This window comes from Sorex fumeus, unplaced genomic scaffold, assembly GCF_029834395.1.
Source record: "Sorex fumeus unplaced genomic scaffold, SorFum_2.1 ptg000051l, whole genome shotgun sequence".
Lineage (NCBI taxonomy): Eukaryota > Metazoa > Chordata > Mammalia > Eulipotyphla > Soricidae > Sorex > Sorex fumeus.
Genome location: NW_026606108.1, coordinates 37,750,254 through 37,768,067, shown reverse-complemented (window position 1 = coordinate 37,768,067; position 17,814 = coordinate 37,750,254). Strand labels below are relative to the sequence as shown.

The following is a 17,814-nucleotide window of genomic DNA, read 5'->3' as shown; positions in this document are numbered from 1 at the left end:
AAAAAGAAGAAAAAATATTCTAGGATTGAAACTAGAATTTTTTTTTTGTGGCTATTTTGGTTCACACCCAGCAATGTTCAGAGGTAATTCCTGGCTCTGCACTGAGACATTACTCCTTCTGGTGCTTGTGGGACCATATGGGATGCCGGGGACTGACCATGGGGTCAGGTGAATCCAAGGCAAACTCCCTACCACCTGACTATCACTCTGGCCAAATTCTTTTATTACATGTCCCTTCCCCTCTGTTGTTGATATGGCAGGGAATGATACCTTTAGTTGTGGTGTGGTACTGGTACATCAGACTGAAGTGTTCTAGTATAAGTTGCACATCTTTTGGTTATGGTGCTCAAGTACATTCTAGGTTGTAGCACTTGAAGTTACTACTAGCGCTCAACACAGTTGCACTCCTGGCATACATAGTGCTCATACATATTGTTAACTCATATACCTTTTAGCTGTGATGCCTGCAAGCACACTTGGCTGTGACACAGCTAGAAATGCATGTGGTTCTAGGGATCACATAAAACACTGTAGTCAAGCTGCCTGGATATTGCTCCATGCATGCATTGGCAATACCTATCAAACTGCAGTCTCACATTTGCAAAGCAGGCTCCTTTACCACTGTGTCTTTTACTATCTCTTCTATTTGTATTGAAGTTGGAAATTGTAACCCAAGTGATCACAGACAGGGTGCCAAGATGGGTTTGATATCCAGCACCATGGATAGTCCCCTGAGCCACAAAGAGTACAGAGCCAGGAGTAAACCCTGAGCACTGCTGGGTATGGCTCCAAACCACTCCCACCACTTAACAAAATACAAATTTGTGCAAAGATGGAGAGCTGCAGTAAATTGTTGTCATTTACTCATTGGTTGTGGTCCATCCTCCCAATGAAGGATCACATTTCATTTCTGGTTGCCTATAGGGAAGTAACTTATCTATTATATTAGACCACATACTTTTCTGATGGGTTGTGAATGGGGTTGGGCCACATCTGGCTATGCTCAAAGCTTATTCCTGGCTGTGTTCATGGATCAATCCTGGTGGTGTTCAGGGTATCAAACGAGAGGATACCATATAAAAGCGCCTTTACCCAGTATGCTAGCTCTCAGGTCTGACAGTAGGCTATTTCAAGTCATTTGCACATAGACCTCTGTAGCTAAATAACTATATAATGTCAATTTTATTTTTAAAAAATTTTATTGAGGTTTTGTGATTTACAATTACTATATTCTAATGCATGTAATTCCAACACTACACCCATCATCAGTGTATACATCTACCTCCCCCAAGTACCCCCAGACAGCCCTTCCTTTCAAATCTCACCCCACCCTTGCCTAGACGCACATGATGTCAATTCTGTAGATCAGTACTCCATTGTGTTGCCTCTGGCCTTTGTTGCTATCTTGCTGTGTATCTTTAAGTCCCACATTGTACCATGTCAATTTTACACAATTCTTTTGGGGGTTTTTCTTTTTTTAATGGACGTATATTAGATCAAATCTAGGACAAGGCAAGTGTACTACCACTGACCTATATCATCAACCAATTTACATATAAAAAAATTTTATGGTGGCTCAGGAATCACTCCTAGCAGTATTCAGGGGTACCATATGTGGAGGTGGGGATCAAATCTAGCCACACGAAAATCAAGAGCCCCATCCACTATGCTATCTCTCCAGCCCCACTTTTACACAATTCTTAAACCTTATTTTGTTTTTGGGCCACACCTAGTAGTGCTCAGAGATTACTCCTGACTCTACACTCAGGACTCACTCCTGAAAGGCTCAGGGACCATATATGATGTCACGGATCAAAATACTGGTTGATCATGTGCACTGCAAGAAACCTACCTGCTGTACTATTGCTCTAGCCTCTTAAATCCTACTCTTTGTTTGGTTTTTAATTTTGGGGTCACATTCAGCAGTCCTCCGGGCTCACTCCTGGCTCCGTACTTAAGAATCACTCCTGGCTGGCTCAAGGGACCATATGGAGTGCCAGGGATTGAATCCAGGTCAGAAGCGTGCAAAGCAAACACCCTCCCTGCTGTACTATTTCTCTGCCCCCTTAAATCCGATTTTAAACTAAATCAATATAGCTTGGGTGGTTTTATTTTTTTATGGGGGGAGGAGACAACACCCAGTAGGGCTTGTTACCGTGCCAGAGATTGAACCTACACATCTACATGCAAAGCATGCATTCCATTTTGAGCTATCTCCCCAGCCCAGCCTGAATATTTTTTCATGGGCTTTTAACAAAAGATTTATTAATTTACTTAAATAATTATTATAGGGCTGAGAAGAGGGCTCAAAGGGGTGGAGTGCATGTTCTGTATCAGTGAGGCCGAGGGTAGGCACCATGTGGTCCCCCAAAGCAGTGCTGGAAGTGATGCTTGAATACCAAGCAAAGAGCAACAGCTTCCAGAAACCAGTAAGTGGTACCCCTCTCCCCACCAGAGAAAAAGGGTGGAAGACATAGCACAGGGGCAAAGCACTTGACTTGCAAGCAGCCATCCCTGTTTTTTAATCCTCTGTACAGTCACTAAGTGGCGCTGTACTGTCCACTAAGTACCAACAAGGTGTGACTCCTGAGCACCAAAAGGAGCCCCCAGCACCAAGATGTGGCCCAAAAATCAAAAAATCTTTTAAAAAGAAATTATATTCAACTGCCATCACTTGCATGTCTCAACAATTTTAAACTTAACAGGATCAAGATAAAAGTTTCCAATTATCTCCTAAAACCTGTCTCCTGTCTTCTGTCGTATATTCATAAATGTAAACATTTCATACTCAAGGAGTCATTCTCTCTCTTCCTCTACATCCAATTCATTACTTACTCAGACCTAACCATTCAAACTCCCATTCATAACATCCCTTCTATCTACACCATCACCACCACAATCTAATATCTGAAGCATTACATTTTGCTTTCTTTAATCCATGTAGAAATGTCACCTTAAAAACATAACTTTAGGAGGCCAGAGCAATATTACAGCAGATAGAGCATTTGCCTTGCAAGCAGCGAACTCGGGTTTAATCCCTGGTATCCCATATGGACTCTCTGAGTGCAAAGCCAAGAGTAACCCCTAAGCATTTCTGGGGGTCGCCAAGAAACAAAAACAAGAAAACAAAGTTAGGAGGTGGAACAATACAGTGGGTAGGGTGTTTGCCTTGCACACAGCCAACCAGAGCTCTATCCCCAGCACCTTATATGGCCCCCCAGCCTACCAAGGAGTGATTCCTCAGCACAGAGTCAGGAGTGAGTCTTGAGCACAGAGCGAGGAGTAAACCCTAAGCAACACTGGGTGCTCAAAACAAACCAAAATAAACCTTTAGGTCTAGGAAAATATTTGAGGTTAAGGTACTTGTCTTGCATTCTACACGCCCACCCCACCCCCAGGTTTAATCCCCAGCACTGAATGGTCCCCTGAGCACAAAGCCAAGAAGATTCCCTAGGAACCTAAACACCTACCCCCAAACATATCTAATTTTAGGGCCAGGGAACAGGATTGAGGGTGCATTTTGCTATTTAAAAAAAAAAAAAAACCTAAACTCTAGAGGGAGCTGGAGAAAAAGCGCAAAGAAATCTCATAGTGCATGAAGAACCAGGTTCCATTCCCAACACCATATGCAGTCCCAAGCAGAGACACAGGCCAAATATCCCCGGGAGTGGCCCTATAGCCTTCTGAGCACTACCTAGAATTTACGGCCTGAGAAATTTGCTTTACATACAGGGGATCCTCAAGCACCCACAGAGCGTCGCGCTGGTAGCAGCTAGATCCTGCCCTGCACCAACCCAAGCCCAGTAAGTCACCTCCTTCCCTCTAAACCCTTCAAGTCTGTTTTGCTCAAGAGGCCACACTACTAAACCTACACTCAGCTCTCCTGTCCATCTCCTCCAGCCACTCTCCACGTTCCTGACCGACCCTGCATCAGCAGTCGGGCTCCCCTTGGTTCCTTAACGGGCTATGCAGCTCCCACCACTATCAGCTTTTGGGTCAGTTCCAGAGTCGGGTCCCCTTCCAGGCCGCTCGCACAAGCGTCGTTATTGCCGTACTTGTACAATTATATCACTACACAAAAGCAGAAAATCACAAGCGTTGTTCTAAGTTCACGTGGGTCTAAGCCCCTCAACGAAACTGAAGGCGCCACGGAGGCTGGCCCGGTTATCAGCTTGGTCCTCTCGGTACCCCGGGAACCCAGGGACCAGCACACACAGTTTGGGCGCAAATATCTGAATGAACACAACGAAGAGATAAACGACTACAAAACTCCTAAGTCAAAATGATAAATCTCTAACTCATACAACTGCTCATTTAGCTTCTACATCCTCCTCAGCTCCACTCTCAACAGCTGCGATCAAACCAGGTCTAATACCACCTCACGCAGCCCCTAGTTTGTCCCCTTCTCCCTCCACCAAACCCCCCCCCCCAAAAAAAATTTCCAGATCCGAAGTGAACCCAGCTTAGTACGGGGTGAGAAAGAACGTGCCTCTTCTGCCCGGCGGGTGACGAGGTCCCCGATCACCCAGGAGCGCGTCCCAATCCGGACAGTGGCCGCGAGTCTAGTCACCACGGACGTGACGCGCGCAGGCCGCAGCGCTTCGTTAACTATCAAGCCGTGAGGCGCTGCCTTGAGGCTTCTCCCGGTTGCATTCAACCCGCGAGTCCCGGTCCGAACGCCTTCGCGTCACAAACCCTCAGAAGTCCATCCCATTCAGGAGAAGGAGGGAAAAGACGAAGAGTCCTGCGCCTCAACATCTAAGAACCACCCCATTAGAGCCCAGCGGCGCTCTGAGAAGATCCTCGCGAGAGCCACCGGCTTCCGCCCGTTTCCTCCTCTCAGAGAGCCGGGCCGGAAGTAACGCGGAACCTCCCGGCCCCCGGCCTTACCTCACAAGGCAGCGCGGCCCCAGCTACGGCCAATAGGCGGGCTAATTTTAGGCCACGGCGCCGACAGCCAATGGAAAGTCGCGGAGCGCGCAGAGCTGGCCCTCTTCCGCACCGGCCCCCTCCCTTCCGCCCGCCGACTTCCACTCAGGCCCGGGCGGAGGAAGTGATGTCACAGGCCCCATGTGAGCGGATTGCAACACATGCAGCTGCTTGGAGAGAGGGAGCCGGTGTCCTACGTCAGAGCCGCCGCCGCGGAGCCGCCGCCGGGGAGGAGCAGCCGTTGCCGCCCAGGACTGGGCCCTTAGGTAAGCCCGGAAAAGTAAAGGCCAGCGACTACGGCGGCGGGCCGTGCGGGCGGGAAGAGGAGGGCCTCTCGGGGGTGGCGAGCAAGGGGGCCGCTCTGCCCCAGCGGCGGCGCTAACTCTGTGGTCTTGGTGTCTCCGGGCCCCGCCGGGCCGCTCTAGGGAGGAGGAGGCGAGAAGATGGCGGACGACCCCAGTGCTGCCGACAGGAACGTGGAGATCTGGAAGATCAAGAAGCTCATTAAGAGCTTGGAGGCGGCCCGCGGGTGAGCGCCGCGTCCGGCCCCCCCATGCCCTCTTGGTTCCCGGACCCCTCTGGATGGCCGCCCCCTTGCCGCATGGCCGGATGAGGAGAGCCGGGCACTCGCTAACTCCCGCCTTCTGGACCTCTGGGTCGTGGCCCCCGCCCTGGGGGCGAGGGTCTGCACGGTTGGCCGGAGAAGGGCTTCTTTCCCCGCTCGGGAGCGGGGTGAGTGGCCGCGCTCCCCGGGCTCGGACCCCTTGACCCCCTCGTGGCAGCTCATTGCTACTTTTGTGTCCCGCTCTGGCCCTGGAGTCCGGCTTCCCACTCTCGGAGCTCCCGGGGCTGCCGCCCGAGTCGGAGCCTCGCGGGGGACAGGGCTCGGCCTTGCCGGCCGGCCGCCCTGCCCTGGACTCCACTCCCCTCGCTCCCTGCTCGCTCCTCTTCCCGGCCTCGTTAAAATGGCCTCCCCTCCCGGGCTGGGCCGGGGCGGATCGAGAGGCCGTCGGGGACAACTTCTTCCCACTTCCCCGCGCTCTCTGGGTCTGAACAGCCTCCCCGAGATGACCTCTCCCGAGTCCTGTGTCGTCCTCCCCACCAGCGCCCCGGTTGAAGCTGGTCCCAGACAGCACCACCCCCCAACTGAAAATGCCAACGTGTCCCGGGTGGGGGAGTCCGGGAGAGTCGGGGCTGACGACCGGTCGGGACGTGAGTGAAATCCGGGGTGCGTGGCCCTTTGAGAGGAGCTGGAAGTGCAGGGTCTCTGAACCTCACTCTGGGACTTGCGGGGCGAGGGGAGGTGTAGAGGTGCCTAGCAGGTGGTAATGCTTGAAATCCAGCACGAACTCAAGAGGGCTGTGAGGCTCGGTGCATTTGGGTAGGTGTCAGTTGCTGGACTGGCTAGCCAGAGAGTCACCGCCTGGTGTGCTCTTTACGTCTGCGGGGGAAACGACCGGTGGCTTGTGGAAGGCGTGTCAGGGGTGATCCTATTTTCTGACTTCATTATTTTATTTTGCCCCAGTTATAGGAACTTTTTTTACTTTACAGGAAGTGGCAAAAGCATTTAGAACATTACATATTTGTGTGTCTGAGGAGTCTTAAAATAGCAGTGAGTTGCCCCAGGCCTTGTTGAAGTTGTTTTCAACAGAGGAATTGGACTTTTGGTTTCCAGCTCCTTTATCAGTAGTGTTTTTCCCCTCCTCTTAGAAGATTTGCCATGGTAGAATGACCATCCCTCAAACTCTTGTTTTGGTGTGAAGAATGTAACCGTAGGCCTCATTTATGTGAAATATACACCCAATCTCTGAGCTCCATCCCAGCTGGAGGGGTGGAGAAAAGCACCCTTAGCAGTCCTGGACCGGATTGTACTGGATGGTTACTCCTGGGGCTTGGAAGATGCCTTAGTGCTGGGGTAAAGCCTGGAACTGCCACACGCAGCATGCACTCGGCCTGTTGAGCCCCCTCCCCACAACCCATGCTTTGTGAAATTAGGTGGACTTACCCCTCGGAAGGCCCAGGAATAACAGACTTAATTTTGCTTGGTATGAAACTTTTGAAAGTTTGGTTCTATCTAGTGAAGTTGACTTTAACTCACTTTTTCTTTGAGACGAATTGAACATAGAGCTTATTTTTTGTCCTTTAAGATGTAAGTAAAGTAAGTAAAGGCCCTCCCGTTGATCGTCGATTTGCTCGAGCGGGCCCAGTAACGTCTCCATTGGAGACTTTGTTGTTACTGTGTCTGGCATATCGAATACTCTCGGTAGCTTGCCGGGCTCTCCGAGAGGGGCGGAGGAATCGAACTCGGGTCGGCCATGTTGGCTGCGTGCAAGGCAAACGCCCTACCCGCTGTGCTATCGCTCCAGCCCTTTTGTCCTTTAGTATTTGTTTTTTAATTTAATAGACCCTTCAGATCTAACTGATCATCGCTTTAGAAGAACTTTAATACAGGCAGTTTTGTGCCACACAGTAGAATAAATAATTCCTCTAGTGTGAGACTGTTGTACAGGCGGGGTTAATATATGTGTTGTCATCCATCATGATCATAATACCAGAAACTAGCCATTTGAGTATAGAGATAGCTGTTGTTGCAACATGTAAAGATGAGTGTTAACTGTAACTTTGTGCTGTTGTATTACTTTAACACGTTAGAATTTGCAAGCATTATGTGAAGAAATCTAAAATAGGAATTGATAATTACATATTTGTGTGGCAGGGCAGTCAGTGATCAAACTTTAGTGGGGCATGTATACTACCACTGAGCTACTTCCCTGGCCCTGCAACTATAATTTGCCTGTTGTCCGAGTGGAGTAACATTGAAGAGAGCTGTTTAATAAGGAACAGCATTCCTTTCTACTGCGTATTGAAGGAAATTCATTGTTAAATTTATTCTTAGTCATGTTACCAAGCGACTTACACATTGAAACTCTTGTAAGCTTTTAAAGGCTTTACCCCTTTTGATTAACAAGATCCAGTGAAGTTTAAAGTGGGCTGAAAATTACTCTTACAGAAGTTTGATAGTTAAACATTTTAGATACTATCTGGACATGGGGGAGTCTTTCTCTAAATAGTATAGTTGTTATTGGTGTCTTATTTTGCTTTTTATTCAGGATTTTGTTGCATCTTGATCCCATGAAAACTTGAATCCTGCCCACAGAGATAAGGCTGAATAAGATGCTTGCCTTGCATGCAGCTCACCTGGGTTCAATTGTCAATACTACATATGGTCTCCCGAGCACTGCCAGCTGTAGCTACCCACCCACCCAATAAAAGAAAGAAAATGTAAGCTCCCTTTGCTATCTGAGTAAGAAGATAGAAGTTTATTCTGATTTTCTTAGGATTTTTCCCAGTACATTCTAGTTGCTTTTCTAGAATGCCAAGATTGTGTTAGATCTTTCTTTGAAGTGCAAGGAATTGTACCTAGGTATCATTCATATGAAGCATCTGCTTTATTCTTGAGCCACACCCACTGTGCTCAGAGGTTGTTTCTTGCACAATGGTCCGGGGACCGTGCGGTTCTGGGGAATAGACCTGCATGCAAAGCATGACTTTAGCCGGTTGAGCTATCTCTCTGGCCCTGGAAGTTTTTTATTTTACGGGTTTGGGGGCCATTTCTGGCTCTCAACTCAAGAGTGACCCCCTGAGGGTGCTCCTGCAGCACTGTGTAGTGGCATGGATGAAGGGTTGGCGTGGCCTGGAGGGTGTGCAAGGCAAGCACCTTAACCCCTGTACCATGTTTTTATTATATTTTTCATTGGTTTGTTTGTTTTGCTTTGGGGCCACACCTGTCAGTGTTCAGGACTTAGTTCAGCTCTGTGCTTAGGGATCACTCCTTGTAAGGCAAGGACCCTGCCCGCTGCCATCTCTCTTCAGTCCCCCATACTGTGTTTTCTGTTGTTTGGGGGCCATACCCTGCAATGCTCAGGGATAACTCCTGCTTCTCTCTGCATTCTAGAATTACTCCTGGCAATGCTTGGGGGACCATATGAGTTGCTGGGGATTGTACCTGGGTCAGCTGATGCAAGGCAAGCATCCTACCCACTGTACTGTATCCCTCTGACGGGTCGACCACATGCAAGGCAGGTGACTTAGCCCCAGTATTTTATCTCTCTGGCCCAAGTACCATATTTTTTAAGGAGTAAATTTTACTAAAAGCAGACTCAATTCGTGTATCATAGTTACAATAAAAAATGTTTGTTTTACCTCATGCTTAGATAAATTTAAGAGCAATGTAATGAAACTTAAAAAGACAGACTGGAGGATAAAATGAGTCTAGAGTGTTTGGTGAGACAACCTGTGAGTTTCATAAGAAAACAGGTATTTAAGCATGGTTGTTAGCATTTGTTAGTGAAAAATTTTTGGTGTATTAATAGATTTGAGGGGGATGAAAGACTGATCTCCCCAGCAGTATAGAGTTCTGGGTGTGAGAATCAGATAATGATTTTTTCTTAACATTATTGAGATATGCTTAGATAAAAGTAATTTTGAAATTGAGATCAATTGGGGCTGTATAAAAAAAAAAAGGCCCTCCCGTTGATCATCGATTTGCTCGAGCGGGCCCAGTAACGTCTCCATTGGAGACTTTTGTTGTTACTGTGTCTGGCATATCGAATACGTCACAGGGAGCTTGCCAGGCTCTGTCATGCGGGCGAGATACTCTCGGTAGCTTGCCGGGCTCTCCAAGAGGGGTGGAGGAATCGAACTCGGGTCGGCCATGTTGGCTTCGTGCAAGGCAAACGCCCTACCGCTATGCTATCGCTCCTGGGCTGTATAACCCCAATATAATGTATTTTTTAAAGAGTTATATATAAAACACAGTAGTTTCTTGAGCACTTTGTATGTTATTAGACACTGTTAAGCAGATTTGCCCCGGGGGGGGGGGGGGGTAGTGGGTGTTGGAGATTGAGCCTAATACCTCTTACATGCAAGGTATGTGCTCTACAACTGAACTTTATTCTCCACTATCCTAGTTCCCTACATTACCTGGGGCGGGGGGGTGTTAGGCCACACCCAGTGATGCTTGGGATGCTCTGTGCTCAGGAGTAACTCCTCAGTTCTGGGAGACCACAAGGTACCAGACATTTCACCCAAGCTGAATTGCGTGCAAAGCAAGCACCTTATCTTCTGTATTATCTCTCAAACCTTTTTTAAATATATATACAATTTAATCCCTTCACAGCATAAAGTTTTGCTACCATTTGATAAACAGGACAGCTGAGGCTTAAAATTGCTAACTTCCTGTTGGAAATGGAATGTAGCAGAGCATTATAAAAGAGTCCTGGACTTTAACCAGTTTAGTATGCCACAGACAAATGTTCTCAGAAACTACAACATTGTATTTAATAATTGTAATCTGTTGGATATAGAGGTTCCTCTTGAAAGCATTTATGGGAACCAAAATGTCTAAAATAGGGACTTGCTATGAGTCTGTTTTTGAAGCAGCTTGTTGTACTTAATCTTGTGAATTAAAAGGAATATTATGTATAACTTAAATTTAACCTGGCAGAACAGAACCTGTTTGTTTATTTAATTTATTTTGGGTTTTTGTCATACCCAGCTGTGTTCAAGGCTTACTCCTGGCTCTGTGTTGAGGGATCTCTCCTGGCAGGAACCAGGGCGACCATACCTGGTCCTGGGTTGGCTGTGTGTAAGGCAATCACCCTACCTGCTGTATTATTGGCTCTGGCCCCAAAAGAACCTATTTCTGTTTAGTTTCATGTGCTAGGAAAATTCTTTTTATTTACATTAATTCCCACTCCAAGTTGGTGGTAGTTCTTCCTGGTTTATGACTGCTTCTTGTGTGTTCGTCATAGTTTGTTTGGTGAGGACATAAGCCAAAACTGGAACAAGGGCCATGTGAGTGGAAGCTTAGTTGCCAGTATTCTAATAAGGACTAAAGCAGGTGCACATGTTACAGGAAAGAAAGGTGGAAAACTTTGGCGGTTAAATTTGGTTCTAATGTTTTTCTGAACTGTCATGCGGTAGCCATAGAAATAGCGTTGGGAGCTTTATAGGTAATAAAATCATTAAACCAGAGCCTGTAAACAAGAACAGTGGTGATTGTAACAGAGAAAGCAACAGCGTTAATCCGAGCTAAATTGTGTCTAAAAATTAAAATATTTCTTTTCAGGAGAGATAGTAGTGTGAGTAGTGTTTGCCTTACACACAGCCAAACAAGTTTGATTCCTGGAGCCCCATAAGGTTCCCCCAAGCCCTACTAGTAATGATCCAAGAGCACAGCTGGGTGTAACCCAAAACACAAAAGTAATAGTAATTTGTAGTGCCTAACTTTTGCCTACACATGACTTTTTCATACTCCCAGATATGACTGTTGTGACTGAGGGGGTGGCGGAACTATTTTTCTTTTCTCCCTTTCAGTAGTTGTGATACTAGATATGGGAACCTTAGCTTTCTGATTTTTGTTTGTTTGGTTTTGTATCACACCCTGCAGTGCTCAGGAATTATTCTTGGCTCTGCACTCAGGGATCACTCCTGGCAGTGCTTGGGGGACCATATGGAATGCTGAGGATTGAACTGGGGTTGGCCATGTGTAAGGCAAGAGATCTACCTCCTGTACTGTCACTCTGGCCCTAGCTCTCTGTCTGATTTAGCAGCTACTTCCTGAATGGATGCAGTTTAATTTGGACTTGAGTTGTTAGCATCATATTTACCAGGCAGAGGACTCAGTCCCACAAGAGTAATCAACTTTCTAGAAAAGTCAGGGCTTTTAGGGTTGCTATTTCTCTTAGAGTTCTGTAATTTGCCAGAGTTATTAGACCACAGTACTCAAAAAAGTACTGTTTCAAATATAGTTAATGACATGGTGCTATTAATTTATTTTTGGCTTTAGAGATCTCACCTGGTGCTCAGGGTTTATTACTTCTGGCTCTGCACTCAGGAATAACTCCTGGTGGGGCTCCAAATCATATGGAGTGTGGGATGTTGCACTCAGGTTAGTGTGTGCAAGGCAAACAAGCACCTTACCTGCTGTACTCTCTCTTGCTTTTGGGCCACACCTGGCTGTGCTCAGGGCTTACTTCTAGCTCTGCACTCAGGAGTCACTCCTAGTGGGCTTGGGGGACCATATGGTGTGACAGGAATTGAACTCTTTTCAGCCAAATGCAAGGCAAATGCCCCACCCACTGTCCTAGTGTCCTGGCCCCACCTGCTGTACTAGTTCTTCAACCTCTCAATATCGAATGCTCGGCTTATAGCTCAGCAGTAAAGAGGTGTTTCCTTGCAGTAGGGAAGGTTTGCTTCCCTGCACCACAGAAAAAATCAAGCTTTATTTGGGGGAGGGGGGACGAGGTGAGGGAGAATTGAACATCTTACATGGTGCTCAGGGGACCATTTGATGCCAGGGATATAACCCAGACATCCTGTGTGCAAAACATGTGCTCAACCCATTGTGCTCCCAAAAGGTGTTTCTTTGTTTTTAATTCGAGCTTAATTTGCTTAGCACCACAATCTCTTTTCACTAAGGACCCTCTATTTTCCTCATACTTAGAATCACTTGGTCTTACTCAGTAACTTCATCAGCATAAGTTCAGGTTTGCTTTTGAAGTGATTTTCTGAATAACCAAACGCTAGTAGCAAATTCTAGGAGTTACATGCAAAGCTTAGGACAAGCCTAAGTAGTATAATGTAGTTCTGCACTTTCAGGTATAAAGGGGCTGGAAATGTGTTTTTTGTCTTGGGGTTCGTGTTTTAACCATACCCAGTGGTACTCAATTCTGGTTCCACTGTCAGGGATCATTACTGACAGTGCTCTGGGACCATAACTAAACCAGCTGATATGGGTGTCTCAGCCCCTGAAAACTATACGTGTACGTTCCCCATCCCACCAGCCCCAAGCAGCAGAACCATCAGGACTGCTTCATGCTTTTGCTGCCCCAAGCATTAGGCTGAGCTTATGGCCATGCCCGGTGCTACCAGGGTTTTGGTGTTTTTTGTTTTGTTTTGTTTTTTTCTTTTTCTTTTTGGGTCACGCCCGGTGATGCATAGGGGTTACTCGTGGCTCGTGCACTCAGGAATTACTCCTGGCACTGTTCGGGGGACCATATGGGATCCTGGGAATCAAACCTGAGTCAGCCGCATACAAAGCAAACGCCCTACCCATTGTACTATCGCTCCAGCCCCATTTTTTTTTTTGTTTTTTTATGGGGGGTGAACATATATGTTTTAACATATATAATTTTGGTTTTTTGGGGGGGCCACCCCGGCAATGCTCAGGGATTGTTACTCCTGGTTCTGCACTTGGAAATCGCTCCTGGTGGTACTCAGGATACCATATGGGATGCCAGAGATCAAACCTGCGTCTGCCCTGTGCAAGGCAGGCATCTTGCCCGCTACACTTATCATTCCAGCCCCTGAGCATATAATTTTTATTAGAATGTAATTGTTCTCTCTTATTGTTGTTAATTTCCTGCAGTGCCTGATTTATAATTAAAATATATCACAGCTCTATATACATACGCACAGAATAACAATATACTAGGGTTAGTGGTTTCAGGCATCCATATCTACAGGGAACTTGTGTACCCAGTAGATAGAGAAATCTACTGTGTTTCTTTTAGGGGGGTTATTTGGTTTGGGATCACACTCTGGTGCGCAGGGTTATTCCCAGCTTTGCTAAAGAATTGCTCTCAGGTGTGCTCAGAGGAACACGTGGTGCTCAACATACTCTAGCCTTTTGAGCTAGCCTTGGCCCTTTTTGGCTTGGTGCTTTTTGGCTTTGTTTGGGGGCATGCCTGAAGGTCCTTGGGGAGCTACCCCTGAGTCAGTGATCAGGCGAGCCATATGGTGGGAGGGAGGGGGATCAAATGTGGGCTTCTTGTGTCAAAACATGCACACTCCCCTGTTGTGTTCTTAATACCACTTACCACAAAATTCTTCACGTTTTTTGTTTAGAGGGCACACCCAACACTATTTAGACAGCACTTAGGAAGTACTCCTAGCTAGATGCTTGGGGGGAGGGGCAGCAACAGGGGCTTCGAGGTTGGGATTTCTATTTGACCTCTCACCAGAGGATTGATTGAACCTGGGGCTCATACGTGCACGGTATACTATGAAGTCATCTGAGCCATCCCCCCAGCCTCACATGTTGAAATTTATTTTTTAAACCTTTTATTATTATTGTTCACACCTGGCAGTACTCGGGGATCGTTCCTGGTGGGCTTGGAAGACCATATGGTGTGCCTGGGATCTACCCAGTTGGCCACGTGCAAGGCAAGTGCCCTGCCCACACTACTATATCATTCCAGCCCACAGGTTAAATTTTAAAGGCTAGTAATTTGATGCTGGGGAGGGAAATGGCTCCTAGCAAGGCCCTGGGTTCACTTCTCAGGACCAAACTACTGACCTAAGCATCTCTGAGAGCGTGCCCCCGTCCCTTTTTTGTTTGGTTTGTGGCCATACCCAGTAGTGCTTAGAGCTTGTTCCTGGCTGTGTGCTGAGGGATCACTGGGGGAGGGTTGGTGGGTGAGGGGAACTATATGGGATGCCAGGGGTCACATCCAGGTAGGCGACTTGAAGGCAAGCACCCAATCCTCTGTACTGCTCAATGCCATCCCCCCACCATTAAAGGGAGAATACTATGTAGCTCATAGACCCCGTACTGTGCCTCTCCCACTCATGCACATTTGTGTTCTGTTTTTGTTGTGCTTTGGGGCCGCATCTAGAGATGCCATCGGGCTTATACCTGGTTCTGCGCTCAGGAATCACTCCTGGCTGTACAATCAATCTCTAGCCCTACGTTGTTTCTTACTTAGATTTCTGATGAAGTTCCCTGTGAGCTCTGGCCTTATCTTATGTCACTGGACAGACATTCTTTGAATTGTAGTCTATTTGAAAAGAAATGTTACCTCTCGTCTAGTTAACGGTTTTAGGTTTGGGAGACACCAGATTTGGTGCTCAGGATTCTCTCCTGGTGCTTGGAGAACTGTGTGGTGCTGGGGGTCAAACCTAGACCTCCTGTTTGCAAAACTTGTGCTCAACTCCTTGAGCCTTCTCTCTGGCCTTGTCATTTCCTGACATCTTTTTCTCTGAATCTAAGTGTATGAAGAATAAGGAAAAGAATGATTTTGTTTTCTTTACCTCCTCAAACATAATTGAATCTTTCAGATTAAAAGCCTTACCTTCATTATTGGTCTCATAGATAACAAAGGTGAGAACAGATTCCATTCTTTTATATTGGTATGTTGGTCAGTCTTTCTCTTAGTTCAACCCTGATCTGCTTGATTTTGTATATAATAGAGGATGTTACTTAGTGGTTTTGTCCTTTTTTACAAACTTGCAAGTTACTTAGTATCTTTATAATACAACTTGTCAGAAGTAGCTTTTGGGCCACATTCAGTGTTATTCAGGGCTGACTCCTGGCTCTGTGCTCAGGAATCACTCCTGGTGGACTTGGGGGACCATATGGGATACAAGTAATCTAACCAGGTCAGCTGCATGTGAGACAAGAGCCCTACCCACTGTACTGACTCTCTGACCCCTGTAATTTTTACCCTTTTCTGGGGGGAGCGGGGTACTTATTTATTCTTGTCTCTATCCTTCCTGCCCAGTTCAGAGGACTCCAAATATTACGGGTACCTGGTAATTGCTGCTGGTCATGCATACAGCTTTGGGATATTGGACTTGCATTCTCGTTTTCACATTATCATCTGGTCCTCTGAAGTCTCCTTTAAATGAAAACAGGAGCCCTGAATATCGTCCCTTTAATGCCCCTGTATGTGGCCCAAAAGCGAAGTTTTCTTTTTCACTATCCTACTCCCATTTTCTGACATCTTCTGGTCCTGATCTTTATGATGCCTTTTAAAAAGAGGATCCTCAGGAAGTACCGATTAAGAAGTTTTGGGGTGTAGGGATTGCTCTTTTGTTTTGCTTTGGGGCCACATCTTGCGGTCCTCTAGGACTACTTGCCGTGTACTGAGGAATAACCCCTGGCTTTGTTCAGGGCGACCATATTCCATAGGGGGATCAAACCCCAGGTGTCTGTCTATGGTATCTCTTCATCCATGAGGTATGGTTTGTGTTTTTGTTTTGGGGGTACACCAAAATGCAGTGTTCCGGGTTGATTTCTGACTGTGTGCAGAACTCAACCTGGGTTTGCTATTCTTTGTAGAATAGGAACCTCTCATTCCTTCCTGAAAGGAAGGCTCTTATCTAAGAGACTTGCAGTTTGCTAGAGGGAGCAGGTATTCTAAGACCATGAGGAAAGATAAAAGAAAAACAACCTTGCTATTGGTTAGTCTACCTTAGGAAGACCCTGGGTACTGAGAAGGTTTATATTTAATGAGTATCAGTAGTGAAGGAAATAAGTTGGCTTTTAAATCCCTCCCTGGAAACTCATTCCTGTATTAGATTTAGCAAGGGGACTCTGACCTTTCTTTTCCCCTACCCTTTTTTGTTGTTTTGATAATGGGGTTGTCACTCACAAGCTTGTTTGCAGTGTTCACCATGTCTTTTCAGCTACAGTGCACACATCAGCCTGCCTGTGGTGGCACATTATTGTTGCAAACGGGATCCAGACAGTAGAGCAGCTGGTCTGTGCTTGGCACATGTAGTTGCCATTGGGGATCAAGCTTTAAGGTTTTCACTGTTGCAAAGGAGGTACTTTTCTATATAACTGAGTAGTCCCCCTGGTCCATTTTGTTTTGCAGTGCCAGGGATCAAACCCAGAGCCTCACACTAAGCTACACCCTGCTTAGACTATTGGGCTTTGTTTTGTTTTACTGGGACCACAACCTAGCTGTGTCCAGGGACCATTCCCAGCTCAGTGCTTGGGTGTTATTATGTATAGCATGTTAGGGCTCTAGCTTTGCAATCTGCTTAACTGGGTTTAGTCCTCAGTACTTACAGACCCCTGAGCACAACCAGGTATGCTCAGAAAGATGAGTTGAGTTTTTTTCATTTATAGGGTTCTGTGTAGAACCCTGGTAGTAGATTTCCTAATGCTGATTGTGATTGGTATCTCATGGCTTTGTACTGATTGAGAACATTAGGGAAATTTTTCAGCTTTTGGTACTCCCTGATGGAATATTCCACTAGGTTATAGCAGAATCGTTAAAACTTTGTTTTGTTTTGTTTGGGGGCCACACCCTGCGATGCTAACGGGTTATTCCTGGCTATGAACTTACACTCCTGGCGGTGTTCATAGGACCATACGGTATGCCAGGGGTTGAATCCGGGTCAGCCATGCATAAGCCAAGCACCCTACCTACCCACTGGGACTCTTTTCAGTCCCAGTAGTTAACAATTTTAAGACAAAGTAAATGCCTGTGATTATAGAAGTAATATTTATAGTAAGGTGAAACATTTTGGTTTATATGACTTAATCTTTGTGTGTGTGTGTGCTAGGGGATACCAGGGCTACCACTTGTGGTGTCTGGAGGCCATGCAGTATCAAGGATCAAACTCAGGGTCCTGTGCATGTAAAAACGCTAAAATGAGTTTTTGTGAACTTTTTTTGCTAAAAAATGGTGGGGGTTTAGTGGAGGTGTAGGGGAGATAATAGAGTGGCAGGGCCCTTGCCTTGCATATGGCCAGCCTGGGTTCAGTGCACTACTAGTCCCTTGAACATTGCCAGGAGCACCAATCTAGGAGTAAGCTACCACCGGGTTGGCCCAAAAACAAAGTAGGTGATTTGATTTATCTTCTAAGATAGATAAAAGTATATTTGTGCACTGATCTTGATTTCCCTCATTATCTTCCTAGCTGATGACAGATCTGATTCGAAGGTCAAGAGCATGACTTTTATTATAAACGTTCATTATAAAAAGTCCCATTCACCTCTTGCCTGCACCGTAGATGGTGTGTAGGGGTAGATATTCTGAAGTGTTTTGTTACAATAAAAAGACTGATGTTTTGGGCATTTTCATGAAT

At 46.4% G+C, this 17,814-nt stretch overlaps 1 protein-coding gene across 1 annotated transcript in view; it reads left to right on the top strand.

Moving 5' to 3' along the window:
- Positions 1–5,040: 5,040 nt before the first annotated feature.
- Positions 5,041–17,814, top strand: part of ETF1 (eukaryotic translation termination factor 1) — a 32,468-nt gene continuing 19,694 nt past the window's right edge. Inside the window, exons 1-2 of the mRNA XM_056124491.1 lie at positions 5,041–5,195; positions 5,355–5,458. Of these exons, the coding sequence (XP_055980466.1) occupies positions 5,373–5,458 (86 nt within the window). The 5' untranslated portion in view covers positions 5,041–5,195; positions 5,355–5,372. The remainder of the gene's footprint in view (positions 5,196–5,354; positions 5,459–17,814) is intronic.